Below are 27,730 nucleotides of genomic sequence, written 5' to 3'. Positions count from 1 at the left end.
TTGCTACACTGACCCAGGACAGCTCAATTCTCTTCCCACCTATTTACAAAACAATCCTCATTCTGGGAGCTCCGGAAGCATGGCCAGTATTGCACTAGGATCCTCTTCGTGAGGTAGCCGGAAGTCTGGAAACACAGCAAATTTACCTATTTCTCTACACAACACGGAGGGTAATTCTCAGAAAAGGCTTAACACCCGAATCCTCATACTTCAAATGGTTGTGTTTTCCCCATTCGGACTGAAAGGTGAGAGTGGAACTCGGCTGCCCAAACCGTGGCGCCGATATCAGCTGCAGGCCAGAGCAAGCCTTTCCGAGGAGATTTTAAACAACCGGTGGGAGCAAGATCCTGAAGCATTTCTTCCAAGATTGGCAGCAGGAGATGAAACCTGGCTCTACCCGGCAGGATCCTGAAGACCAAGCACGAAGCCGTGGCTAGCAAGAGGTGGCAGTGCTCCAGCCGAAGCCACAGAGGAGCAGTCAAGAGCGGAGGTCATGGCCACCGTTTGGGGGGGGATGCCAGAGGGATTCTCCTCGTTGGCTTTCTGGAGGGCCAAACCCTGATCACATCTGCTCACTGGCAGAGCCTTTTCAGAGAGTTAGCCAAAGCTGGAGCGGAGAAGGTCCCCACCAGAGAGTTCTTCTCCACCACGACAACGTTCCTGCTCATGCCTTTCTTCCAACGAGGGCAGCTGGGCAAGACTTGCCATGGGAAATCACGAGGCGTCCACCTTACCGTCCTGATTTGGCGCCTGCTGACTTCTTTTCGTTTCCTTGTCTTAGAAAACCTGTAAAGGGCACCCAGTTTTCTTCAGTTAACAACGGAAGAAAGATTGCATGGAAACAGTTACATTCCCAGGACCCTGGGGGGCTTTAGGGATGGGCTGGACGGCGGGGAGGAGACACTGCTTCCAGAAGGGTCTCGAAGTTGATGGAGACGGGGTCGAGAAGTAAAATACACCTTTTTCATTTTTCTCCCTTAATCCCACTTTTCTACGAATGTTTCCAAGTCCCCTCACACGACGGCAATCCCAGGTAAAGAGTTGTCCTCCTCTGTTGGTTCTCCTTCCTACGATTTTGTCTTGCGGTGTTGTTATTTTCGCTTTTACTCCCAAGGGGATTCTGTCTGTGTCTTTGGGAATCCACAGATGCGGGGGCTGGGAACAAGGAGGGCCAACGGTAGAACTCAGTGGGGTGTGTCCAGGCTGCAATTAACCTAATGAACCTGCCGGGCACAGCAGTCCACCTGGCGTGGACCGTCCCGATTGGCTGCGTTGGGCTGACGGAATGAATTCGTATTGGGGCGGGGCTGCCCAAGGCCCAAGGGGGTCAGGGCTTGAGTCCTGGGTGGGCCCGGGGCTGGCTATATAAGGCCGGGCTCTGGCAGCCCAGCTGCATTCCGCCTCGGACGGCGCAGCGCAGAGGTCACTCCAGGCTGCGGCTCCACATCCCGAGGGACAGAAGCGGGCCTGCTCAGCTGTCTGCAAGGACCGGCGTTCCAGACCAAGTGGCCCGCTGCTCCGAGGACCCAGCTCGCTCCAGGTTGTGGGGACTCCACGCCCCGAGGCCTGCGGTCCGCGAGGACCAGCGCCCCGGAACCAGTGGCCCACTGCTCCGAGGACCGAGCTCGCTCCAGGCTGTGACTCCACATCCCGAGGTCGCTGCCTGGCGACCGGGCAGCGAGGACCGGCCACCCCAGACTTCGTGTCCCGCCGCCCCGAGGACAGAGCCGCGAACGCGAGGACAGCGACGCCTGCACAGCTCTGCTGAGATGGCGGCAGGCTCCACTACGCTGCGCGCAGTGCAGAAGCTGCAGGTGCGTCTGGCCACGAAGACGAACCCCAAAAAGCTGGAGAAATATTTGCAGAAACTCTCCGCCCTGCCCATGACGGCAGACATCCTGGCGGAGACTGGAATCAGAAAGACGGTGAAGCGCCTGCGGAAGCACCAGCACGTGGGCGACTTTGCCAGAGACTTAGCGGCCCGGTGGAAGAAGCTGGTGCTTGTGGACCGAAACACCGGGCCTGACCCACAGGACGCTGAGGACAGCGCTTCCCGACAGCGCCTCGGGGAGGCTCTCCAGGACCAGGAAAAGGCCTGGGGCTTCCCAGAAAACGCGACGGCCCCCAGGAGCCCATCTCACAGCCCTCAGCACGGACGGACAGCACGCAGAACACCTCCGGGACAACAGAGACCTCACCCGAGGTCTCCCAGTCGCGAGCCCAGAGCCGAGAGAAAGCGCCCCAGAATGGCCCCAGCTGATTCCGGCCCCCGTCGGGACCCTCCAACGCGCACCGCTCCCCTCCCGACGCCCGAGGGCCCTGAGCCCGCTGTGCCCGGGAAGCAACCCGGAAGAGGCCACGCTCACGCCGCTCAGGGCGGGCCTCTGCCGGGTCCGGGCTGCCAGGGCCAACCTCAGGGGGAAGCGGTGGCGAGCCACAGCAAGGGGCGCAAATCGTCCCGCTGGGCTTCGGCTCACAAATCGCCTCCTGTCCAGGAAAGCCAGTCAGAGAGGCTGCAGGCGGCCGGCGCTGATTCCGCCGGGCCGAAAACGGTGCCCAGCCTTCTCTTCGCAGAGCTCTGGGACCCCTCAGCGGCCTGGATGCAGGCCAACTACGATCTGCTGTCCGCTTTTGAGGCCATGACCTCCCAGGCAGAGCCAGAAGCACTCTCCGCGCCAACGTTCCAGGAGGAAGCCGCTTTCCCTGGACGCAGAGTGAATGCTAGGCTGCAGGTGTACTCGGGCTCCAGGCCTGCCTGCCAGCTCCAGGTGCTGACGCTGCGCCAGCAGTGCCTCCCGGTGCTTAGAAACAATCCGGACGCCCTCGGCGACGTGGGAGGGGTCGCCTACTCGGTTCTTGAACCCGTTCCGGAAGGGTGGACGCCTGATCAGCTGTATCGCACAGAGAAAGACAACCACGCACTCGCTCGAGAGACAGATGAATTATGGAGGATTCATTGTCTCCAGGACTTCAAGGGAGAAAAGCCGCAGGAGCACGAGTCTTGGCGGGAGCTGTACCTGCGGCTTCGCGACGCCCGAGAGCAGCGGCTGCGAGTAGTGACCACGAAAATCCGATCTGCACTTGAAAACAAACCCAGCGGCCGACAGACAAAGATGATCTGTTTCAACTCTGTGGCCAAGACGCCTTATGATGCTTCCAGGAGGGAAGAGAAGTCTGCAGGAGCCGCTGACCCCGGAAACGGGGAGATCAAGCCAGCCCCCCAGCCCGCAGGAAGCAGCCAGGCTGCCTCCGGCCTCGGGGACGGCGGCGGCGGCGGCGGCGGCGGCGGCGGCAGCAGCAGCAGCAGCAGCAGCAGCAGCAACGTCCTTCACGGGCTCCCTGAGAAGCGGGCCAACCCCTGCCTGAGCAGCAGCAATGAGCACGCGGCGCCCGCGGCCAAGACCCGGAAACAGGCTGCCAAGAAAGTGGCCCCGCTGATGGCCAAGGCAGTTCGAGACTACAAGAGAAGATTCTCCCGACGATAAACTCAGGACTTGCCTGACACATAAAATCTGGGGGGAGGAGGACCAATGCAAAGTCAACGCGGGTTGGGGAACGAAACTTCCAATGGACACCAGCACCCTTGGCTGGGTGCAAAGTTGAGCCTCTGAATTCTGCAGGTGTCAAGCGCTGGCCCTGTGATTTTTGCCTCCCACACCCGGCCACTGCCTCCCTGCTTGGAGGACACCTCAGAATTCAGAAGATATTATGAACGCGTTCGGATCAACTCTGCTTTGGTGGTTCACCGACCGTTTTTTAAACAACGCCCTAGTTGCCATCATAAATCAGGTACGAGATGTGAGAGTCCCTTTTGCCGTTTGTTCTCTCTTCTGAAATCATGGAGCACACAGGGACTTCTTAGACACAAACTCTCAATCCATCAGTTGACACTGATAACTCCGACTACGCAAAATGTCTTGTTACTGTTGTTGTTTTCTTTTAGATAAAAGGCCGGGCATGATCCTCTAATCGTGAGCCATCCTCCTCCGGGAGGCCGAGGAAAGCAGATCGCTTGAGCCCAGGAGGTGGGGACCAGGCTGGGCCAAACGGAGAAGCCCCGTCTCCACAAAAGATACCAAAATTAGCCCGGCGTGGTGGCACGGCCCCTGTGGTCCCAGCTCCTTAAAGGGCTGAGGTGGCAGGATCGCCTGAGCTGGGCAAGCGGAGGTTGCGGTGACCCTTCCTCATTCCACTGCACTCCAGCCTGGATGACACAACCAGAGCACACCTCAAAGAAAACTGCTGTTTGTTTGAAGAAAGGAACTCTTGGCTTTCATACATAAATGCTAACAACTGGTACGTTCCTTAAGTCAAAACACTTTTACTAGAGTCATTCCCAATCTTTTCACCCAGAACCCCTGTGAAAGAATGGCGACACCTTAATCAGCTTATTTAGGTTCTCGATCAGGAAGTCTAAACCTGCCAACCAGAGTTTCTAATTCCCATGAGATGACCGGGTTAACTACCTTGACTTCACCTCCTACCAGCTCCTGCAAGCTTTGGTGAACGTTTGCCTTCTAACTCAGGGCATTTGTTGGCTTCACGCGGGCTGGTAGTCACAGGTCCGTGTGCCAGATACGACACACACACATACACACAAACAAAGACACACACACAAACGCACACACACACGCGCGCGCACACACACAAACACGCACGCGCACACACACCCCCCCCCCCCCCATTAAGTAAACCTCGTTCTTAGGCGTTACCGACAGTGAGGGGTAGAGAGAGAAATACAAAGACATAAGCCGCAAGGCAAAACCGAGCAAGGGCAGCAGAAGAGATCAAAGTCCTGTACCCTGGGCTGTCAGCAGCATGGGGGCTGGGAAGCTCCCGGAAGCAGGCACCTGAGTGGATGCCGGTGCACGTCAAAGGAGGCCTTCAAGCCTGAAGAACACGGAAGGAGCCAGAAACGGGGTGCCACAGAGATGCTACCCTTAAGGAAGACAGAAAAGCATCCGTTCCGGGGAAGGGGACATAATCCAGTCAGCGACCGCGTAAAACTCAGACATGTCCGGGCACGGTGACTCGCGCCTGTATTCCCGTGGCTTTGGGAGGTCGAGGCCGGCGGACCACCTGAGGTCAGGAGTTGCAGACCAGCCTGACCAACCTGAGGAAATCCCGTCTCTTCTAAAAAGACGAAACTCGGTTGGGCTTGTTGGCGAGCGCCTGTAATCCCAGCTACTCAGGGGGCTGAGACAGGAGAATCGCTTGAACCCGGGAGGCGGGGTTTGCGGTGAGCCCAGATCCCACCACTGCGCTCCAGGCTGGACAACAGAAGCCAAACTCCGTCTCAAAATTGAAAAACAAAACCTCAGAAAACCTTCCCCAGCAAGGGCCAGAGACAACGCCCGTCCCTATTTCTTGACAGCAATTCAAGAGAGAATCTCAGGTGGCCTGCAAAACTCACAAGAGAGCAGAATATCCTCCCCAAGGCAGAGAAGCCACACGCTCTCTCTGGAGGAGGTGGAGTGGCCACCGATCACCCTGCAGCCCCTTCCCACTCCCAGCCAGAAACCCCAGTCCCTCGGAACCAAATTGTTTTCCACTGGCAACAACCTTCCTTCCTGGAAAATCGTTTCCCCTGCCGAAATGGAGAACAAGCACGAAACAAGCAAACACAACTCAAAACACAAACACAAGGAAGCAATCCGAGCAAGCTCTAGCTCCTCATAGCTCATCGATGCCCCCACTGGCGTGCTACTGAAAACAGCGGCTGCACCCGTTAAACTCATTCATTACTGGAGAACGAGACAGACCTCAGCAGATCCCTGCTCCCACTGCGACACACCCGCTCCAAAAGACAGAAAGGAAACAACCCCCACACAACACATAAACCTGCCCCAGAATAGAATTCAGCATCAACCTAAGGATCCTGCTGTAACATTGCTACACTGACCCAGGACAGCTCAATTCTCTTCCCACCTATTTACAAAACAATCCTCATTCTGGGAGCTCCGGAAGCATGGCCAGTATTGCACTAGGATCCTCTTCGTGAGGTAGCCGGAAGTCTGGAAACACAGCAAATTTACCTATTTCTCTACACAACACGGAGGGTAATTCTCAGAAAAGGCTTAACACCCGAATCCTCATACTTCAAATGGTTGTGTTTTCCCCATTCGGACTGAAAGGTGAGAGTGGGACTCGGCTGCCCAAACCGTGGCGCCGATATCAGCTGCAGGCCAGAGCAAGCCTTTCCGAGGAGATTTTAAACAACCGGTGGGAGCAAGATCCTGAAGCATTTCTTCCAAGATTGGCAGCAGGAGATGAAACCTGGCTCTACCCGGCAGGATCCTGAAGACCAAGCACGAAGCCGTGGCTAGCAAGAGGTGGCAGTGCTCCAGCCGAAGCCACAGAGGAGCAGTCAAGAGCGGAGGTCATGGCCACCGTTTGGGGGGGGATGCCAGAGGGATTCTCCTCGTTGGCTTTCTGGAGGGCCAAACCCTGATCACATCTGCTCACTGGCAGAGCCTTTTCAGAGAGTTAGCCAAAGCTGGAGCGGAGAAGGTCCCCACCAGAGAGTTCTTCTCCACCACGACAACGTTCCTGCTCATGCCTTTCTTCCAACGAGGGCAGCTGGGCAAGACTTGCCATGGGAAATCACGAGGCGTCCACCTTACCGTCCTGATTTGGCGCCTGCTGACTTCTTTTCGTTTCCTTGTCTTAGAAAACCTGTAAAGGGCACCCAGTTTTCTTCAGTTAACAACGGAAGAAAGATTGCATGGAAACAGTTACATTCCCAGGACCCTGGGGGGCTTTAGGGATGGGCTGGACGGCGGGGAGGAGACACTGCTTCCAGAAGGGTCTCGAAGTTGATGGAGACGGGGTCGAGAAGTAAAATACACCTTTTTCATTTTTCTCCCTTAATCCCACTTTTCTACGAATGTTTCCAAGTCCCCTCACACGACGGCAATCCCAGGTAAAGAGTTGTCCTCCTCTGTTGGTTCTCCTTCCTACGATTTTGTCTTGCGGTGTTGTTATTTTCGCTTTTACTCCCAAGGGGATTCTGTCTGTGTCTTTGGGAATCCACAGATGCGGGGGCTGGGAACAAGGAGGGCCAACGGTAGAACTCAGTGGGGTGTGTCCAGGCTGCAATTAACCTAATGAACCTGCCGGGCACAGCAGTCCACCTGGCGTGGACCGTCCCGATTGGCTGCGTTGGGCTGACGGAATGAATTCGTATTGGGGCGGGGCTGCCCAAGGCCCAAGGGGGTCAGGGCTTGAGTCCTGGGTGGGCCCGGGGCTGGCTATATAAGGCCGGGCTCTGGCAGCCCAGCTGCATTCCGCCTCGGACGGCGCAGCGCAGAGGTCACTCCAGGCTGCGGCTCCACATCCCGAGGGACAGAAGCGGGCCTGCTCAGCTGTCTGCAAGGACCGGCGTTCCAGACCAAGTGGCCCGCTGCTCCGAGGACCCAGCTCGCTCCAGGTTGTGGGGACTCCACGCCCCGAGGCCTGCGGTCCGCGAGGACCAGCGCCCCGGAACCAGTGGCCCACTGCTCCGAGGACCGAGCTCGCTCCAGGCTGTGACTCCACATCCCGAGGTCGCTGCCTGGCGACCGGGCAGCGAGGACCGGCCACCCCAGACTTCGTGTCCCGCCGCCCCGAGGACAGAGCCGCGAACGCGAGGACAGCGACGCCTGCACAGCTCTGCTGAGATGGCGGCAGGCTCCACTACGCTGCGCGCAGTGCAGAAGCTGCAGGTGCGTCTGGCCACGAAGACGAACCCCAAAAAGCTGGAGAAATATTTGCAGAAACTCTCCGCCCTGCCCATGACGGCAGACATCCTGGCGGAGACTGGAATCAGAAAGACGGTGAAGCGCCTGCGGAAGCACCAGCACGTGGGCGACTTTGCCAGAGACTTAGCGGCCCGGTGGAAGAAGCTGGTGCTTGTGGACCGAAACACCGGGCCTGACCCACAGGACGCTGAGGACAGCGCTTCCCGACAGCGCCTCGGGGAGGCTCTCCAGGACCAGGAAAAGGCCTGGGGCTTCCCAGAAAACGCGACGGCCCCCAGGAGCCCATCTCACAGCCCTCAGCACGGACGGACAGCACGCAGAACACCTCCGGGACAACAGAGACCTCACCCGAGGTCTCCCAGTCGCGAGCCCAGAGCCGAGAGAAAGCGCCCCAGAATGGCCCCAGCTGATTCCGGCCCCCGTCGGGACCCTCCAACGCGCACCGCTCCCCTCCCGACGCCCGAGGGCCCTGAGCCCGCTGTGCCCGGGAAGCAACCCGGAAGAGGCCACGCTCACGCCGCTCAGGGCGGGCCTCTGCCGGGTCCGGGCTGCCAGGGCCAACCTCAGGGGGAAGCGGTGGCGAGCCACAGCAAGGGGCGCAAATCGTCCCGCTGGGCTTCGGCTCACAAATCGCCTCCTGTCCAGGAAAGCCAGTCAGAGAGGCTGCAGGCGGCCGGCGCTGATTCCGCCGGGCCGAAAACGGTGCCCAGCCTTCTCTTCGCAGAGCTCTGGGACCCCTCAGCGGCCTGGATGCAGGCCAACTACGATCTGCTGTCCGCTTTTGAGGCCATGACCTCCCAGGCAGAGCCAGAAGCACTCTCCGCGCCAACGTTCCAGGAGGAAGCCGCTTTCCCTGGACGCAGAGTGAATGCTAGGCTGCAGGTGTACTCGGGCTCCAGGCCTGCCTGCCAGCTCCAGGTGCTGACGCTGCGCCAGCAGTGCCTCCCGGTGCTTAGAAACAATCCGGACGCCCTCGGCGACGTGGGAGGGGTCGCCTACTCGGTTCTTGAACCCGTTCCGGAAGGGTGGACGCCTGATCAGCTGTATCGCACAGAGAAAGACAACCACGCACTCGCTCGAGAGACAGATGAATTATGGAGGATTCATTGTCTCCAGGACTTCAAGGGAGAAAAGCCGCAGGAGCACGAGTCTTGGCGGGAGCTGTACCTGCGGCTTCGCGACGCCCGAGAGCAGCGGCTGCGAGTAGTGACCACGAAAATCCGATCTGCACTTGAAAACAAACCCAGCGGCCGACAGACAAAGATGATCTGTTTCAACTCTGTGGCCAAGACGCCTTATGATGCTTCCAGGAGGGAAGAGAAGTCTGCAGGAGCCGCTGACCCCGGAAACGGGGAGATCAAGCCAGCCCCCCAGCCCGCAGGAAGCAGCCAGGCTGCCTCCGGCCTCGGGGACGGCGGCGGCGGCGGCGGCGGCGGCGGCGGCAGCAGCAGCAGCAGCAGCAGCAGCAGCAACGTCCTTCACGGGCTCCCTGAGAAGCGGGCCAACCCCTGCCTGAGCAGCAGCAATGAGCACGCGGCGCCCGCGGCCAAGACCCGGAAACAGGCTGCCAAGAAAGTGGCCCCGCTGATGGCCAAGGCAGTTCGAGACTACAAGAGAAGATTCTCCCGACGATAAACTCAGGACTTGCCTGACACATAAAATCTGGGGGGAGGAGGACCAATGCAAAGTCAACGCGGGTTGGGGAACGAAACTTCCAATGGACACCAGCACCCTTGGCTGGGTGCAAAGTTGAGCCTCTGAATTCTGCAGGTGTCAAGCGCTGGCCCTGTGATTTTTGCCTCCCACACCCGGCCACTGCCTCCCTGCTTGGAGGACACCTCAGAATTCAGAAGATATTATGAACGCGTTCGGATCAACTCTGCTTTGGTGGTTCACCGACCGTTTTTTAAACAACGCCCTAGTTGCCATCATAAATCAGGTACGAGATGTGAGAGTCCCTTTTGCCGTTTGTTCTCTCTTCTGAAATCATGGAGCACACAGGGACTTCTTAGACACAAACTCTCAATCCATCAGTTGACACTGATAACTCCGACTACGCAAAATGTCTTGTTACTGTTGTTGTTTTCTTTTAGATAAAAGGCCGGGCATGATCCTCTAATCGTGAGCCATCCTCCTCCGGGAGGCCGAGGAAAGCAGATCGCTTGAGCCCAGGAGGTGGGGACCAGGCTGGGCCAAACGGAGAAGCCCCGTCTCCACAAAAGATACCAAAATTAGCCCGGCGTGGTGGCACGGCCCCTGTGGTCCCAGCTCCTTAAAGGGCTGAGGTGGCAGGATCGCCTGAGCTGGGCAAGCGGAGGTTGCGGTGACCCTTCCTCATTCCACTGCACTCCAGCCTGGATGACACAACCAGAGCACACCTCAAAGAAAACTGCTGTTTGTTTGAAGAAAGGAACTCTTGGCTTTCATACATAAATGCTAACAACTGGTACGTTCCTTAAGTCAAAACACTTTTACTAGAGTCATTCCCAATCTTTTCACCCAGAACCCCTGTGAAAGAATGGCGACACCTTAATCAGCTTATTTAGGTTCTCGATCAGGAAGTCTAAACCTGCCAACCAGAGTTTCTAATTCCCATGAGATGACCGGGTTAACTACCTTGACTTCACCTCCTACCAGCTCCTGCAAGCTTTGGTGAACGTTTGCCTTCTAACTCAGGGCATTTGTTGGCTTCACGCGGGCTGGTAGTCACAGGTCCGTGTGCCAGATACGACACACACACATACACACAAACAAAGACACACACACAAACGCACACACACACGCGCGCGCACACACACAAACACGCACGCGCACACACACCCCCCCCCCCCCCATTAAGTAAACCTCGTTCTTAGGCGTTACCGACAGTGAGGGGTAGAGAGAGAAATACAAAGACATAAGCCGCAAGGCAAAACCGAGCAAGGGCAGCAGAAGAGATCAAAGTCCTGTACCCTGGGCTGTCAGCAGCATGGGGGCTGGGAAGCTCCCGGAAGCAGGCACCTGAGTGGATGCCGGTGCACGTCAAAGGAGGCCTTCAAGCCTGAAGAACACGGAAGGAGCCAGAAACGGGGTGCCACAGAGATGCTACCCTTAAGGAAGACAGAAAAGCATCCGTTCCGGGGAAGGGGACATAATCCAGTCAGCGACCGCGTAAAACTCAGACATGTCCGGGCACGGTGACTCGCGCCTGTATTCCCGTGGCTTTGGGAGGTCGAGGCCGGCGGACCACCTGAGGTCAGGAGTTGCAGACCAGCCTGACCAACCTGAGGAAATCCCGTCTCTTCTAAAAAGACGAAACTCGGTTGGGCTTGTTGGCGAGCGCCTGTAATCCCAGCTACTCAGGGGGCTGAGACAGGAGAATCGCTTGAACCCGGGAGGCGGGGTTTGCGGTGAGCCCAGATCCCACCACTGCGCTCCAGGCTGGACAACAGAAGCCAAACTCCGTCTCAAAATTGAAAAACAAAACCTCAGAAAACCTTCCCCAGCAAGGGCCAGAGACAACGCCCGTCCCTATTTCTTGACAGCAATTCAAGAGAGAATCTCAGGTGGCCTGCAAAACTCACAAGAGAGCAGAATATCCTCCCCAAGGCAGAGAAGCCACACGCTCTCTCTGGAGGAGGTGGAGTGGCCACCGATCACCCTGCAGCCCCTTCCCACTCCCAGCCAGAAACCCCAGTCCCTCGGAACCAAATTGTTTTCCACTGGCAACAACCTTCCTTCCTGGAAAATCGTTTCCCCTGCCGAAATGGAGAACAAGCACGAAACAAGCAAACACAACTCAAAACACAAACACAAGGAAGCAATCCGAGCAAGCTCTAGCTCCTCATAGCTCATCGATGCCCCCACTGGCGTGCTACTGAAAACAGCGGCTGCACCCGTTAAACTCATTCATTACTGGAGAACGAGACAGACCTCAGCAGATCCCTGCTCCCACTGCGACACACCCGCTCCAAAAGACAGAAAGGAAACAACCCCCACACAACACATAAACCTGCCCCAGAATAGAATTCAGCATCAACCTAAGGATCCTGCTGTAACATTGCTACACTGACCCAGGACAGCTCAATTCTCTTCCCACCTATTTACAAAACAATCCTCATTCTGGGAGCTCCGGAAGCATGGCCAGTATTGCACTAGGATCCTCTTCGTGAGGTAGCCGGAAGTCTGGAAACACAGCAAATTTACCTATTTCTCTACACAACACGGAGGGTAATTCTCAGAAAAGGCTTAACACCCGAATCCTCATACTTCAAATGGTTGTGTTTTCCCCATTCGGACTGAAAGGTGAGAGTGGGACTCGGCTGCCCAAACCGTGGCGCCGATATCAGCTGCAGGCCAGAGCAAGCCTTTCCGAGGAGATTTTAAACAACCGGTGGGAGCAAGATCCTGAAGCATTTCTTCCAAGATTGGCAGCAGGAGATGAAACCTGGCTCTACCCGGCAGGATCCTGAAGACCAAGCACGAAGCCGTGGCTAGCAAGAGGTGGCAGTGCTCCAGCCGAAGCCACAGAGGAGCAGTCAAGAGCGGAGGTCATGGCCACCGTTTGGGGGGGGATGCCAGAGGGATTCTCCTCGTTGGCTTTCTGGAGGGCCAAACCCTGATCACATCTGCTCACTGGCAGAGCCTTTTCAGAGAGTTAGCCAAAGCTGGAGCGGAGAAGGTCCCCACCAGAGAGTTCTTCTCCACCACGACAACGTTCCTGCTCATGCCTTTCTTCCAACGAGGGCAGCTGGGCAAGACTTGCCATGGGAAATCACGAGGCGTCCACCTTACCGTCCTGATTTGGCGCCTGCTGACTTCTTTTCGTTTCCTTGTCTTAGAAAACCTGTAAAGGGCACCCAGTTTTCTTCAGTTAACAACGGAAGAAAGATTGCATGGAAACAGTTACATTCCCAGGACCCTGGGGGGCTTTAGGGATGGGCTGGACGGCGGGGAGGAGACACTGCTTCCAGAAGGGTCTCGAAGTTGATGGAGACGGGGTCGAGAAGTAAAATACACCTTTTTCATTTTTCTCCCTTAATCCCACTTTTCTACGAATGTTTCCAAGTCCCCTCACACGACGGCAATCCCAGGTAAAGAGTTGTCCTCCTCTGTTGGTTCTCCTTCCTACGATTTTGTCTTGCGGTGTTGTTATTTTCGCTTTTACTCCCAAGGGGATTCTGTCTGTGTCTTTGGGAATCCACAGATGCGGGGGCTGGGAACAAGGAGGGCCAACGGTAGAACTCAGTGGGGTGTGTCCAGGCTGCAATTAACCTAATGAACCTGCCGGGCACAGCAGTCCACCTGGCGTGGACCGTCCCGATTGGCTGCGTTGGGCTGACGGAATGAATTCGTATTGGGGCGGGGCTGCCCAAGGCCCAAGGGGGTCAGGGCTTGAGTCCTGGGTGGGCCCGGGGCTGGCTATATAAGGCCGGGCTCTGGCAGCCCAGCTGCATTCCGCCTCGGACGGCGCAGCGCAGAGGTCACTCCAGGCTGCGGCTCCACATCCCGAGGGACAGAAGCGGGCCTGCTCAGCTGTCTGCAAGGACCGGCGTTCCAGACCAAGTGGCCCGCTGCTCCGAGGACCCAGCTCGCTCCAGGTTGTGGGGACTCCACGCCCCGAGGCCTGCGGTCCGCGAGGACCAGCGCCCCGGAACCAGTGGCCCACTGCTCCGAGGACCGAGCTCGCTCCAGGCTGTGACTCCACATCCCGAGGTCGCTGCCTGGCGACCGGGCAGCGAGGACCGGCCACCCCAGACTTCGTGTCCCGCCGCCCCGAGGACAGAGCCGCGAACGCGAGGACAGCGACGCCTGCACAGCTCTGCTGAGATGGCGGCAGGCTCCACTACGCTGCGCGCAGTGCAGAAGCTGCAGGTGCGTCTGGCCACGAAGACGAACCCCAAAAAGCTGGAGAAATATTTGCAGAAACTCTCCGCCCTGCCCATGACGGCAGACATCCTGGCGGAGACTGGAATCAGAAAGACGGTGAAGCGCCTGCGGAAGCACCAGCACGTGGGCGACTTTGCCAGAGACTTAGCGGCCCGGTGGAAGAAGCTGGTGCTTGTGGACCGAAACACCGGGCCTGACCCACAGGACGCTGAGGACAGCGCTTCCCGACAGCGCCTCGGGGAGGCTCTCCAGGACCAGGAAAAGGCCTGGGGCTTCCCAGAAAACGCGACGGCCCCCAGGAGCCCATCTCACAGCCCTCAGCACGGACGGACAGCACGCAGAACACCTCCGGGACAACAGAGACCTCACCCGAGGTCTCCCAGTCGCGAGCCCAGAGCCGAGAGAAAGCGCCCCAGAATGGCCCCAGCTGATTCCGGCCCCCGTCGGGACCCTCCAACGCGCACCGCTCCCCTCCCGACGCCCGAGGGCCCTGAGCCCGCTGTGCCCGGGAAGCAACCCGGAAGAGGCCACGCTCACGCCGCTCAGGGCGGGCCTCTGCCGGGTCCGGGCTGCCAGGGCCAACCTCAGGGGGAAGCGGTGGCGAGCCACAGCAAGGGGCGCAAATCGTCCCGCTGGGCTTCGGCTCACAAATCGCCTCCTGTCCAGGAAAGCCAGTCAGAGAGGCTGCAGGCGGCCGGCGCTGATTCCGCCGGGCCGAAAACGGTGCCCAGCCTTCTCTTCGCAGAGCTCTGGGACCCCTCAGCGGCCTGGATGCAGGCCAACTACGATCTGCTGTCCGCTTTTGAGGCCATGACCTCCCAGGCAGAGCCAGAAGCACTCTCCGCGCCAACGTTCCAGGAGGAAGCCGCTTTCCCTGGACGCAGAGTGAATGCTAGGCTGCAGGTGTACTCGGGCTCCAGGCCTGCCTGCCAGCTCCAGGTGCTGACGCTGCGCCAGCAGTGCCTCCCGGTGCTTAGAAACAATCCGGACGCCCTCGGCGACGTGGGAGGGGTCGCCTACTCGGTTCTTGAACCCGTTCCGGAAGGGTGGACGCCTGATCAGCTGTATCGCACAGAGAAAGACAACCACGCACTCGCTCGAGAGACAGATGAATTATGGAGGATTCATTGTCTCCAGGACTTCAAGGGAGAAAAGCCGCAGGAGCACGAGTCTTGGCGGGAGCTGTACCTGCGGCTTCGCGACGCCCGAGAGCAGCGGCTGCGAGTAGTGACCACGAAAATCCGATCTGCACTTGAAAACAAACCCAGCGGCCGACAGACAAAGATGATCTGTTTCAACTCTGTGGCCAAGACGCCTTATGATGCTTCCAGGAGGGAAGAGAAGTCTGCAGGAGCCGCTGACCCCGGAAACGGGGAGATCAAGCCAGCCCCCCAGCCCGCAGGAAGCAGCCAGGCTGCCTCCGGCCTCGGGGACGGCGGCGGCGGCGGCGGCGGCGGCGGCGGCAGCAGCAGCAGCAGCAGCAGCAGCAGCAACGTCCTTCACGGGCTCCCTGAGAAGCGGGCCAACCCCTGCCTGAGCAGCAGCAATGAGCACGCGGCGCCCGCGGCCAAGACCCGGAAACAGGCTGCCAAGAAAGTGGCCCCGCTGATGGCCAAGGCAGTTCGAGACTACAAGAGAAGATTCTCCCGACGATAAACTCAGGACTTGCCTGACACATAAAATCTGGGGGGAGGAGGACCAATGCAAAGTCAACGCGGGTTGGGGAACGAAACTTCCAATGGACACCAGGACCCTTGGCTGGGTGCAAAGTTGAGCCTCTGAATTCTGCAGGTGTCAAGCGCTGGCCCTGTGATTTTTGCCTCCCACACCCGGCCACTGCCTCCCTGCTTGGAGGACACCTCAGAATTCAGAAGATATTATGAACGCGTTCGGATCAACTCTGCTTTGGTGGTTCACCGACCGTTTTTTAAACAACGCCCTAGTTGCCATCATAAATCAGGTACGAGATGTGAGAGTCCCTTTTGCCGTTTGTTCTCTCTTCTGAAATCATGGAGCACACAGGGACTTCTTAGACACAAACTCTCAATCCATCAGTTGACACTGATAACTCCGACTACGCAAAATGTCTTGTTACTGTTGTTGTTTTCTTTTAGATAAAAGGCCGGGCATGATCCTCTAATCGTGAGCCATCCTCCTCCGGGAGGCCGAGGAAAGCAGATCGCTTGAGCCCAGGAGGTGGGGACCAGGCTGGGCCAAACGGAGAAGCCCCGTCTCCACAAAAGATACCAAAATTAGCCCGGCGTGGTGGCACGGCCCCTGTGGTCCCAGCTCCTTAAAGGGCTGAGGTGGCAGGATCGCCTGAGCTGGGCAAGCGGAGGTTGCGGTGACCCTTCCTCATTCCACTGCACTCCAGCCTGGATGACACAACCAGAGCACACCTCAAAGAAAACTGCTGTTTGTTTGAAGAAAGGAACTCTTGGCTTTCATACATAAATGCTAACAACTGGTACGTTCCTTAAGTCAAAACACTTTTACTAGAGTCATTCCCAATCTTTTCACCCAGAACCCCTGTGAAAGAATGGCGACACCTTAATCAGCTTATTTAGGTTCTCGATCAGGAAGTCTAAACCTGCCAACCAGAGTTTCTAATTCCCATGAGATGACCGGGTTAACTACCTTGACTTCACCTCCTACCAGCTCCTGCAAGCTTTGGTGAACGTTTGCCTTCTAACTCAGGGCATTTGTTGGCTTCACGCGGGCTGGTAGTCACAGGTCCGTGTGCCAGATACGACACACACACATACACACAAACAAAGACACACACACAAACGCACACACACACGCGCGCGCACACACACAAACACGCACGCGCACACACACCCCCCCCCCCCCATTAAGTAAACCTCGTTCTTAGGCGTTACCGACAGTGAGGGGTAGAGAGAGAAATACAAAGACATAAGCCGCAAGGCAAAACCGAGCAAGGGCAGCAGAAGAGATCAAAGTCCTGTACCCTGGGCTGTCAGCAGCATGGGGGCTGGGAAGCTCCCGGAAGCAGGCACCTGAGTGGATGCCGGTGCACGTCAAAGGAGGCCTTCAAGCCTGAAGAACACGGAAGGAGCCAGAAACGGGGTGCCACAGAGATGCTACCCTTAAGGAAGACAGAAAAGCATCCGTTCCGGGGAAGGGGACATAATCCAGTCAGCGACCGCGTAAAACTCAGACATGTCCGGGCACGGTGACTCGCGCCTGTATTCCCGTGGCTTTGGGAGGTCGAGGCCGGCGGACCACCTGAGGTCAGGAGTTGCAGACCAGCCTGACCAACCTGAGGAAATCCCGTCTCTTCTAAAAAGACGAAACTCGGTTGGGCTTGCTGGCGAGCGCCTGTAATCCCAGCTACTCAGGGGGCTGAGACAGGAGAATCGCTTGAACCCGGGAGGCGGGGTTTGCGGTGAGCCCAGATCCCACCACTGCGCTCCAGGCTGGACAACAGAAGCCAAACTCCGTCTCAAAATTGAAAAACAAAACCTCAGAAAACCTTCCCCAGCAAGGGCCAGAGACAACGCCCGTCCCTATTTCTTGACAGCAATTCAAGAGAGAATCTCAGGTGGCCTGCAAAACTCACAAGAGAGCAGAATATCCTCCCCAAGGCAGAGAAGCCACACGCTCTCTCTGGAGGAGGTGGAGTGGCCACCGATCACCCTGCAGCCCCTCCCCACTCCCAGCCAGAAACCCCAGTCCCTCGGAACCAAATTGTTTTCCACTGGCAACAACCTTCCTTCCTGGAAAATCGTTTCCCCTGCCGAAATGGAGAACAAGCACGAAACAAGCAAACACAACTCAAAACACAAACACAAGGAAGCAATCCGAGCAAGCTCTAGCTCCTCATAGCTCATCGATGCCCCCACTGGCGTGCTACTGAAAACAGCGGCTGCACCCGTTAAACTCATTCATTACTGGAGAACGAGACAGACCTCAGCAGATCCCTGCTCCCACTGCGACACACCCGCTCCAAAAGACAGAAAGGAAACAACCCCCACACAACACATAAACCTGCCCCAGAATAGAATTCAGCATCAACCTAAGGATCCTGCTGTAACATTGCTACACTGACCCAGGACAGCTCAATTCTCTTCCCACCTATTTACAAAACAATCCTCATTCTGGGAGCTCCGGAAGCATGGCCAGTATTGCACTAGGATCCTCTTCGTGAGGTAGCCGGAAGTCTGGAAACACAGCAAATTTACCTATTTCTCTACACAACACGGAGGGTAATTCTCAGAAAAGGCTTAACACCCGAATCCTCATACTTCAAATGGTTGTGTTTTCCCCATTCGGACTGAAAGGTGAGAGTGGAACTCGGCTGCCCAAACCGTGGCGCCGATATCAGCTGCAGGCCAGAGCAAGCCTTTCCGAGGAGATTTTAAACAACCGGTGGGAGCAAGATCCTGAAGCATTTCTTCCAAGATTGGCAGCAGGAGATGAAACCTGGCTCTACCCGGCAGGATCCTGAAGACCAAGCACGAAGCCGTGGCTAGCAAGAGGTGGCAGTGCTCCAGCCGAAGCCACAGAGGAGCAGTCAAGAGCGGAGGTCATGGCCACCGTTTGGGGGGGGATGCCAGAGGGATTCTCCTCGTTGGCTTTCTGGAGGGCCAAACCCTGATCACATCTGCTCACTGGCAGAGCCTTTTCAGAGAGTTAGCCAAAGCTGGAGCGGAGAAGGTCCCCACCAGAGAGTTCTTCTCCACCACGACAACGTTCCTGCTCATGCCTTTCTTCCAACGAGGGCAGCTGGGCAAGACTTGCCATGGGAAATCACGAGGCGTCCACCTTACCGTCCTGATTTGGCGCCTGCTGACTTCTTTTCGTTTCCTTGTCTTAGAAAACCTGTAAAGGGCACCCAGTTTTCTTCAGTTAACAACGGAAGAAAGATTGCATGGAAACAGTTACATTCCCAGGACCCTGGGGGGCTTTAGGGATGGGCTGGACGGCGGGGAGGAGACACTGCTTCCAGAAGGGTCTCGAAGTTGATGGAGACGGGGTCGAGAAGTAAAATACACCTTTTTCATTTTTCTCCCTTAATCCCACTTTTCTACGAATGTTTCCAAGTCCCCTCACACGACGGCAATCCCAGGTAAAGAGTTGTCCTCCTCTGTTGGTTCTCCTTCCTACGATTTTGTCTTGCGGTGTTGTTATTTTCGCTTTTACTCCCAAGGGGATTCTGTCTGTGTCTTTGGGAATCCACAGATGCGGGGGCTGGGAACAAGGAGGGCCAACGGTAGAACTCAGTGGGGTGTGTCCAGGCTGCAATTAACCTAATGAACCTGCCGGGCACAGCAGTCCACCTGGCGTGGACCGTCCCGATTGGCTGCGTTGGGCTGACGGAATGAATTCGTATTGGGGCGGGGCTGCCCAAGGCCCAAGGGGGTCAGGGCTTGAGTCCTGGGTGGGCCCGGGGCTGGCTATATAAGGCCGGGCTCTGGCAGCCCAGCTGCATTCCGCCTCGGACGGCGCAGCGCAGAGGTCACTCCAGGCTGCGGCTCCACATCCCGAGGGACAGAAGCGGGCCTGCTCAGCTGTCTGCAAGGACCGGCGTTCCAGACCAAGTGGCCCGCTGCTCCGAGGACCCAGCTCGCTCCAGGTTGTGGGGACTCCACGCCCCGAGGCCTGCGGTCCGCGAGGACCAGCGCCCCGGAACCAGTGGCCCACTGCTCCGAGGACCGAGCTCGCTCCAGGCTGTGACTCCACATCCCGAGGTCGCTGCCTGGCGACCGGGCAGCGAGGACCGGCCACCCCAGACTTCGTGTCCCGCCGCCCCGAGGACAGAGCCGCGAACGCGAGGACAGCGACGCCTGCACAGCTCTGCTGAGATGGCGGCAGGCTCCACTACGCTGCGCGCAGTGCAGAAGCTGCAGGTGCGTCTGGCCACGAAGACGAACCCCAAAAAGCTGGAGAAATATTTGCAGAAACTCTCCGCCCTGCCCATGACGGCAGACATCCTGGCGGAGACTGGAATCAGAAAGACGGTGAAGCGCCTGCGGAAGCACCAGCACGTGGGCGACTTTGCCAGAGACTTAGCGGCCCGGTGGAAGAAGCTGGTGCTTGTGGACCGAAACACCGGGCCTGACCCACAGGACGCTGAGGACAGCGCTTCCCGACAGCGCCTCGGGGAGGCTCTCCAGGACCAGGAAAAGGCCTGGGGCTTCCCAGAAAACGCGACGGCCCCCAGGAGCCCATCTCACAGCCCTCAGCACGGACGGACAGCACGCAGAACACCTCCGGGACAACAGAGACCTCACCCGAGGTCTCCCAGTCGCGAGCCCAGAGCCGAGAGAAAGCGCCCCAGAATGGCCCCAGCTGATTCCGGCCCCCGTCGGGACCCTCCAACGCGCACCGCTCCCCTCCCGACGCCCGAGGGCCCTGAGCCCGCTGTGCCCGGGAAGCAACCCGGAAGAGGCCACGCTCACGCCGCTCAGGGCGGGCCTCTGCCGGGTCCGGGCTGCCAGGGCCAACCTCAGGGGGAAGCGGTGGCGAGCCACAGCAAGGGGCGCAAATCGTCCCGCTGGGCTTCGGCTCACAAATCGCCTCCTGTCCAGGAAAGCCAGTCAGAGAGGCTGCAGGCGGCCGGCGCTGATTCCGCCGGGCCGAAAACGGTGCCCAGCCTTCTCTTCGCAGAGCTCTGGGACCCCTCAGCGGCCTGGATGCAGGCCAACTACGATCTGCTGTCCGCTTTTGAGGCCATGACCTCCCAGGCAGAGCCAGAAGCACTCTCCGCGCCAACGTTCCAGGAGGAAGCCGCTTTCCCTGGACGCAGAGTGAATGCTAGGCTGCAGGTGTACTCGGGCTCCAGGCCTGCCTGCCAGCTCCAGGTGCTGACGCTGCGCCAGCAGTGCCTCCCGGTGCTTAGAAACAATCCGGACGCCCTCGGCGACGTGGGAGGGGTCGCCTACTCGGTTCTTGAACCCGTTCCGGAAGGGTGGACGCCTGATCAGCTGTATCGCACAGAGAAAGACAACCACGCACTCGCTCGAGAGACAGATGAATTATGGAGGATTCATTGTCTCCAGGACTTCAAGGGAGAAAAGCCGCAGGAGCACGAGTCTTGGCGGGAGCTGTACCTGCGGCTTCGCGACGCCCGAGAGCAGCGGCTGCGAGTAGTGACCACGAAAATCCGATCTGCACTTGAAAACAAACCCAGCGGCCGACAGACAAAGATGATCTGTTTCAACTCTGTGGCCAAGACGCCTTATGATGCTTCCAGGAGGGAAGAGAAGTCTGCAGGAGCCGCTGACCCCGGAAACGGGGAGATCAAGCCAGCCCCCCAGCCCGCAGGAAGCAGCCAGGCTGCCTCCGGCCTCGGGGACGGCGGCGGCGGCGGCGGCGGCGGCGGCGGCAGCAGCAGCAGCAGCAGCAGCAGCAGCAACGTCCTTCACGGGCTCCCTGAGAAGCGGGCCAACCCCTGCCTGAGCAGCAGCAATGAGCACGCGGCGCCCGCGGCCAAGACCCGGAAACAGGCTGCCAAGAAAGTGGCCCCGCTGATGGCCAAGGCAGTTCGAGACTACAAGAGAAGATTCTCCCGACGATAAACTCAGGACTTGCCTGACACATAAAATCTGGGGGGAGGAGGACCAATGCAAAGTCAACGCGGGTTGGGGAACGAAACTTCCAATGGACACCAGGACCCTTGGCTGGGTGCAAAGTTGAGCCTCTGAATTCTGCAGGTGTCAAGCGCTGGCCCTGTGATTTTTGCCTCCCACACCCGGCCACTGCCTCCCTGCTTGGAGGACACCTCAGAATTCAGAAGATATTATGAACGCGTTCGGATCAACTCTGCTTTGGTGGTTCACCGACCGTTTTTTAAACAACGCCCTAGTTGCCATCATAAATCAGGTACGAGATGTGAGAGTCCCTTTTGCCGTTTGTTCTCTCTTCTGAAATCATGGAGCACACAGGGACTTCTTAGACACAAACTCTCAATCCATCAGTTGACACTGATAACTCCGACTACGCAAAATGTCTTGTTACTGTTGTTGTTTTCTTTTAGATAAAAGGCCGGGCATGATCCTCTAATCGTGAGCCATCCTCCTCCGGGAGGCCGAGGAAAGCAGATCGCTTGAGCCCAGGAGGTGGGGACCAGGCTGGGCCAAACGGAGAAGCCCCGTCTCCACAAAAGATACCAAAATTAGCCCGGCGTGGTGGCACGGCCCCTGTGGTCCCAGCTCCTTAAAGGGCTGAGGTGGCAGGATCGCCTGAGCTGGGCAAGCGGAGGTTGCGGTGACCCTTCCTCATTCCACTGCACTCCAGCCTGGATGACACAACCAGAGCACACCTCAAAGAAAACTGCTGTTTGTTTGAAGAAAGGAACTCTTGGCTTTCATACATAAATGCTAACAACTGGTACGTTCCTTAAGTCAAAACACTTTTACTAGAGTCATTCCCAATCTTTTCACCCAGAACCCCTGTGAAAGAATGGCGACACCTTAATCAGCTTATTTAGGTTCTCGATCAGGAAGTCTAAACCTGCCAACCAGAGTTTCTAATTCCCATGAGATGACCGGGTTAACTACCTTGACTTCACCTCCTACCAGCTCCTGCAAGCTTTGGTGAACGTTTGCCTTCTAACTCAGGGCATTTGTTGGCTTCACGCGGGCTGGTAGTCACAGGTCCGTGTGCCAGATACGACACACACACATACACACAAACAAAGACACACACACAAACGCACACACACACGCGCGCGCACACACACAAACACGCACGCGCACACACACCCCCCCCCCCCCATTAAGTAAACCTCGTTCTTAGGCGTTACCGACAGTGAGGGGTAGAGAGAGAAATACAAAGACATAAGCCGCAAGGCAAAACCGAGCAAGGGCAGCAGAAGAGATCAAAGTCCTGTACCCTGGGCTGTCAGCAGCATGGGGGCTGGGAAGCTCCCGGAAGCAGGCACCTGAGTGGATGCCGGTGCACGTCAAAGGAGGCCTTCAAGCCTGAAGAACACGGAAGGAGCCAGAAACGGGGTGCCACAGAGATGCTACCCTTAAGGAAGACAGAAAAGCATCCGTTCCGGGGAAGGGGACATAATCCAGTCAGCGACCGCGTAAAACTCAGACATGTCCGGGCACGGTGACTCGCGCCTGTATTCCCGTGGCTTTGGGAGGTCGAGGCCGGCGGACCACCTGAGGTCAGGAGTTGCAGACCAGCCTGACCAACCTGAGGAAATCCCGTCTCTTCTAAAAAGACGAAACTCGGTTGGGCTTGCTGGCGAGCGCCTGTAATCCCAGCTACTCAGGGGGCTGAGACAGGAGAATCGCTTGAACCCGGGAGGCGGGGTTTGCGGTGAGCCCAGATCCCACCACTGCGCTCCAGGCTGGACAACAGAAGCCAAACTCCGTCTCAAAATTGAAAAACAAAACCTCAGAAAACCTTCCCCAGCAAGGGCCAGAGACAACGCCCGTCCCTATTTCTTGACAGCAATTCAAGAGAGAATCTCAGGTGGCCTGCAAAACTCACAAGAGAGCAGAATATCCTCCCCAAGGCAGAGAAGCCACACGCTCTCTCTGGAGGAGGTGGAGTGGCCACCGATCACCCTGCAGCCCCTCCCCACTCCCAGCCAGAAACCCCAGTCCCTCGGAACCAAATTGTTTTCCACTGGCAACAACCTTCCTTCCTGGAAAATCGTTTCCCCTGCCGAAATGGAGAACAAGCACGAAACAAGCAAACACAACTCAAAACACAAACACAAGGAAGCAATCCGAGCAAGCTCTAGCTCCTCATAGCTCATCGATGCCCCCACTGGCGTGCTACTGAAAACAGCGGCTGCACCCGTTAAACTCATTCATTACTGGAGAACGAGACAGACCTCAGCAGATCCCTGCTCCCACTGCGACACACCCGCTCCAAAAGACAGAAAGGAAACAACCCCCACACAACACATAAACCTGCCCCAGAATAGAATTCAGCATCAACCTAAGGATCCTGCTGTAACATTGCTACACTGACCCAGGACAGCTCAATTCTCTTCCCACCTATTTACAAAACAATCCTCATTCTGGGAGCTCCGGAAGCATGGCCAGTATTGCACTAGGATCCTCTTCGTGAGGTAGCCGGAAGTCTGGAAACACAGCAAATTTACCTATTTCTCTACACAACACGGAGGGTAATTCTCAGAAAAGGCTTAACACCCGAATCCTCATACTTCAAATGGTTGTGTTTTCCCCATTCGGACTGAAAGGTGAGAGTGGAACTCGGCTGCCCAAACCGTGGCGCCGATATCAGCTGCAGGCCAGAGCAAGCCTTTCCGAGGAGATTTTAAACAACCGGTGGGAGCAAGATCCTGAAGCATTTCTTCCAAGATTGGCAGCAGGAGATGAAACCTGGCTCTACCCGGCAGGATCCTGAAGACCAAGCACGAAGCCGTGGCTAGCAAGAGGTGGCAGTGCTCCAGCCGAAGCCACAGAGGAGCAGTCAAGAGCGGAGGTCATGGCCACCGTTTGGGGGGGGATGCCAGAGGGATTCTCCTCGTTGGCTTTCTGGAGGGCCAAACCCTGATCACATCTGCTCACTGGCAGAGCCTTTTCAGAGAGTTAGCCAAAGCTGGAGCGGAGAAGGTCCCCACCAGAGAGTTCTTCTCCACCACGACAACGTTCCTGCTCATGCCTTTCTTCCAACGAGGGCAGCTGGGCAAGACTTGCCATGGGAAATCACGAGGCGTCCACCTTACCGTCCTGATTTGGCGCCTGCTGACTTCTTTTCGTTTCCTTGTCTTAGAAAACCTGTAAAGGGCACCCAGTTTTCTTCAGTTAACAACGGAAGAAAGATTGCATGGAAACAGTTACATTCCCAGGACCCTGGGGGGCTTTAGGGATGGGCTGGACGGCGGGGAGGAGACACTGCTTCCAGAAGGGTCTCGAAGTTGATGGAGACGGGGTCGAGAAGTAAAATACACCTTTTTCATTTTTCTCCCTTAATCCCACTTTTCTACGAATGTTTCCAAGTCCCCTCACACGACGGCAATCCCAGGTAAAGAGTTGTCCTCCTCTGTTGGTTCTCCTTCCTACGATTTTGTCTTGCGGTGTTGTTATTTTCGCTTTTACTCCCAAGGGGATTCTGTCTGTGTCTTTGGGAATCCACAGATGCGGGGGCTGGGAACAAGGAGGGCCAACGGTAGAACTCAGTGGGGTGTGTCCAGGCTGCAATTAACCTAATGAACCTGCCGGGCACAGCAGTCCACCTGGCGTGGACCGTCCCGATTGGCTGCGTTGGGCTGACGGAATGAATTCGTATTGGGGCGGGGCTGCCCAAGGCCCAAGGGGGTCAGGGCTTGAGTCCTGGGTGGGCCCGGGGCTGGCTATATAAGGCCGGGCTCTGGCAGCCCAGCTGCATTCCGCCTCGGACGGCGCAGCGCAGAGGTCACTCCAGGCTGCGGCTCCACATCCCGAGGGACAGAAGCGGGCCTGCTCAGCTGTCTGCAAGGACCGGCGTTCCAGACCAAGTGGCCCGCTGCTCCGAGGACCCAGCTCGCTCCAGGTTGTGGGGACTCCACGCCCCGAGGCCTGCGGTCCGCGAGGACCAGCGCCCCGGAACCAGTGGCCCACTGCTCCGAGGACCGAGCTCGCTCCAGGCTGTGACTCCACATCCCGAGGTCGCTGCCTGGCGACCGGGCAGCGAGGACCGGCCACCCCAGACTTCGTGTCCCGCCGCCCCGAGGACAGAGCCGCGAACGCGAGGACAGCGACGCCTGCACAGCTCTGCTGAGATGGCGGCAGGCTCCACTACGCTGCGCGCAGTGCAGAAGCTGCAGGTGCGTCTGGCCACGAAGACGAACCCCAAAAAGCTGGAGAAATATTTGCAGAAACTCTCCGCCCTGCCCATGACGGCAGACATCCTGGCGGAGACTGGAATCAGAAAGACGGTGAAGCGCCTGCGGAAGCACCAGCACGTGGGCGACTTTGCCAGAGACTTAGCGGCCCGGTGGAAGAAGCTGGTGCTTGTGGACCGAAACACCGGGCCTGACCCACAGGACGCTGAGGACAGCGCTTCCCGACAGCGCCTCGGGGAGGCTCTCCAGGACCAGGAAAAGGCCTGGGGCTTCCCAGAAAACGCGACGGCCCCCAGGAGCCCATCTCACAGCCCTCAGCACGGACGGACAGCACGCAGAACACCTCCGGGACAACAGAGACCTCACCCGAGGTCTCCCAGTCGCGAGCCCAGAGCCGAGAGAAAGCGCCCCAGAATGGCCCCAGCTGATTCCGGCCCCCGTCGGGACCCTCCAACGCGCACCGCTCCCCTCCCGACGCCCGAGGGCCCTGAGCCCGCTGTGCCCGGGAAGCAACCCGGAAGAGGCCACGCTCACGCCGCTCAGGGCGGGCCTCTGCCGGGTCCGGGCTGCCAGGGCCAACCTCAGGGGGAAGCGGTGGCGAGCCACAGCAAGGGGCGCAAATCGTCCCGCTGGGCTTCGGCTCACAAATCGCCTCCTGTCCAGGAAAGCCAGTCAGAGAGGCTGCAGGCGGCCGGCGCTGATTCCGCCGGGCCGAAAACGGTGCCCAGCCTTCTCTTCGCAGAGCTCTGGGACCCCTCAGCGGCCTGGATGCAGGCCAACTACGATCTGCTGTCCGCTTTTGAGGCCATGACCTCCCAGGCAGAGCCAGAAGCACTCTCCGCGCCAACGTTCCAGGAGGAAGCCGCTTTCCCTGGACGCAGAGTGAATGCTAGGCTGCAGGTGTACTCGGGCTCCAGGCCTGCCTGCCAGCTCCAGGTGCTGACGCTGCGCCAGCAGTGCCTCCCGGTGCTTAGAAACAATCCGGACGCCCTCGGCGACGTGGGAGGGGTCGCCTACTCGGTTCTTGAACCCGTTCCGGAAGGGTGGACGCCTGATCAGCTGTATCGCACAGAGAAAGACAACCACGCACTCGCTCGAGAGACAGATGAATTATGGAGGATTCATTGTCTCCAGGACTTCAAGGGAGAAAAGCCGCAGGAGCACGAGTCTTGGCGGGAGCTGTACCTGCGGCTTCGCGACGCCCGAGAGCAGCGGCTGCGAGTAGTGACCACGAAAATCCGATCTGCACTTGAAAACAAACCCAGCGGCCGACAGACAAAGATGATCTGTTTCAACTCTGTGGCCAAGACGCCTTATGATGCTTCCAGGAGGGAAGAGAAGTCTGCAGGAGCCGCTGACCCCGGAAACGGGGAGATCAAGCCAGCCCCCCAGCCCGCAGGAAGCAGCCAGGCTGCCTCCGGCCTCGGGGACGGCGGCGGCGGCGGCGGCGGCGGCGGCGGCAGCAGCAGCAGCAGCAGCAGCAGCAGCAACGTCCTTCACGGGCTCCCTGAGAAGCGGGCCAACCCCTGCCTGAGCAGCAGCAATGAGCACGCGGCGCCCGCGGCCAAGACCCGGAAACAGGCTGCCAAGAAAGTGGCCCCGCTGATGGCCAAGGCAGTTCGAGACTACAAGAGAAGATTCTCCCGACGATAAACTCAGGACTTGCCTGACACATAAAATCTGGGGGGAGGAGGACCAATGCAAAGTCAACGCGGGTTGGGGAACGAAACTTCCAATGGACACCAGCACCCTTGGCTGGGTGCAAAGTTGAGCCTCTGAATTCTGCAGGTGTCAAGCGCTGGCCCTGTGATTTTTGCCTCCCACACCCGGCCACTGCCTCCCTGCTTGGAGGACACCTCAGAATTCAGAAGATATTATGAACGCGTTCGGATCAACTCTGCTTTGGTGGTTCACCGACCGTTTTTTAAACAACGCCCTAGTTGCCATCATAAATCAGGTACGAGATGTGAGAGTCCCTTTTGCCGTTTGTTCTCTCTTCTGAAATCATGGAGCACACAGGGACTTCTTAGACACAAACTCTCAATCCATCAGTTGACACTGATAACTCCGACTACGCAAAATGTCTTGTTACTGTTGTTGTTTTCTTTTAGATAAAAGGCCGGGCATGATCCTCTAATCGTGAGCCATCCTCCTCCGGGAGGCCGAGGAAAGCAGATCGCTTGAGCCCAGGAGGTGGGGACCAGGCTGGGCCAAACGGAGAAGCCCCGTCTCCACAAAAGATACCAAAATTAGCCCGGCGTGGTGGCACGGCCCCTGTGGTCCCAGCTCCTTAAAGGGCTGAGGTGGCAGGATCGCCTGAGCTGGGCAAGCGGAGGTTGCGGTG

At 57.8% G+C, this 27,730-nt stretch overlaps 6 protein-coding genes across 10 annotated transcripts in view; 5 read left to right on the top strand and 1 right to left on the bottom strand.

Moving 5' to 3' along the window:
* Positions 1-27,730, bottom strand: part of KATNAL2 (katanin catalytic subunit A1 like 2) — a 495,511-nt gene that overhangs the window by 397,040 nt on the left and 70,741 nt on the right. The window lies entirely within an intron of this gene.
* Positions 1,770-3,485, top strand: LOC134760339 (elongin-A3). The gene is made up of 2 exons (XM_063717012.1): positions 1,770-3,291; positions 3,367-3,485. The coding sequence occupies exons 1-2, from the start codon at positions 1,770-1,772 to the stop codon at positions 3,483-3,485; spliced, it is 1,641 nt and encodes a 546-aa protein (XP_063573082.1).
* On the top strand, positions 7,659-9,374 carry LOC134760338 (elongin-A3). Its single transcript, XM_063717011.1, has 2 exons — positions 7,659-9,180; positions 9,256-9,374. The coding sequence occupies exons 1-2, from the start codon at positions 7,659-7,661 to the stop codon at positions 9,372-9,374; spliced, it is 1,641 nt and encodes a 546-aa protein (XP_063573081.1).
* LOC129051581 (elongin-A3) lies at positions 13,548-15,263 on the top strand. Its single transcript, XM_063717010.1, has 2 exons — positions 13,548-15,069; positions 15,145-15,263. The coding sequence occupies exons 1-2, from the start codon at positions 13,548-13,550 to the stop codon at positions 15,261-15,263; spliced, it is 1,641 nt and encodes a 546-aa protein (XP_063573080.1).
* Positions 19,436-21,151, top strand: LOC129051569 (elongin-A3). The gene is made up of 2 exons (XM_063717009.1): positions 19,436-20,957; positions 21,033-21,151. Exons 1-2 carry the CDS (start codon positions 19,436-19,438, stop codon positions 21,149-21,151), a joined length of 1,641 nt encoding a protein of 546 aa, XP_063573079.1.
* LOC129051568 (elongin-A3) lies at positions 25,324-27,039 on the top strand. The gene is made up of 2 exons (XM_063717008.1): positions 25,324-26,845; positions 26,921-27,039. The coding sequence occupies exons 1-2, from the start codon at positions 25,324-25,326 to the stop codon at positions 27,037-27,039; spliced, it is 1,641 nt and encodes a 546-aa protein (XP_063573078.1).

Source organism: Pongo abelii, chromosome 17, assembly GCF_028885655.2.
Source record: "Pongo abelii isolate AG06213 chromosome 17, NHGRI_mPonAbe1-v2.0_pri, whole genome shotgun sequence".
NCBI lineage: Eukaryota > Metazoa > Chordata > Mammalia > Primates > Hominidae > Pongo > Pongo abelii.
Note: the sequence above shows the minus strand (reverse complement) of the source record. Positions and strands in the feature narration are given on the sequence as shown.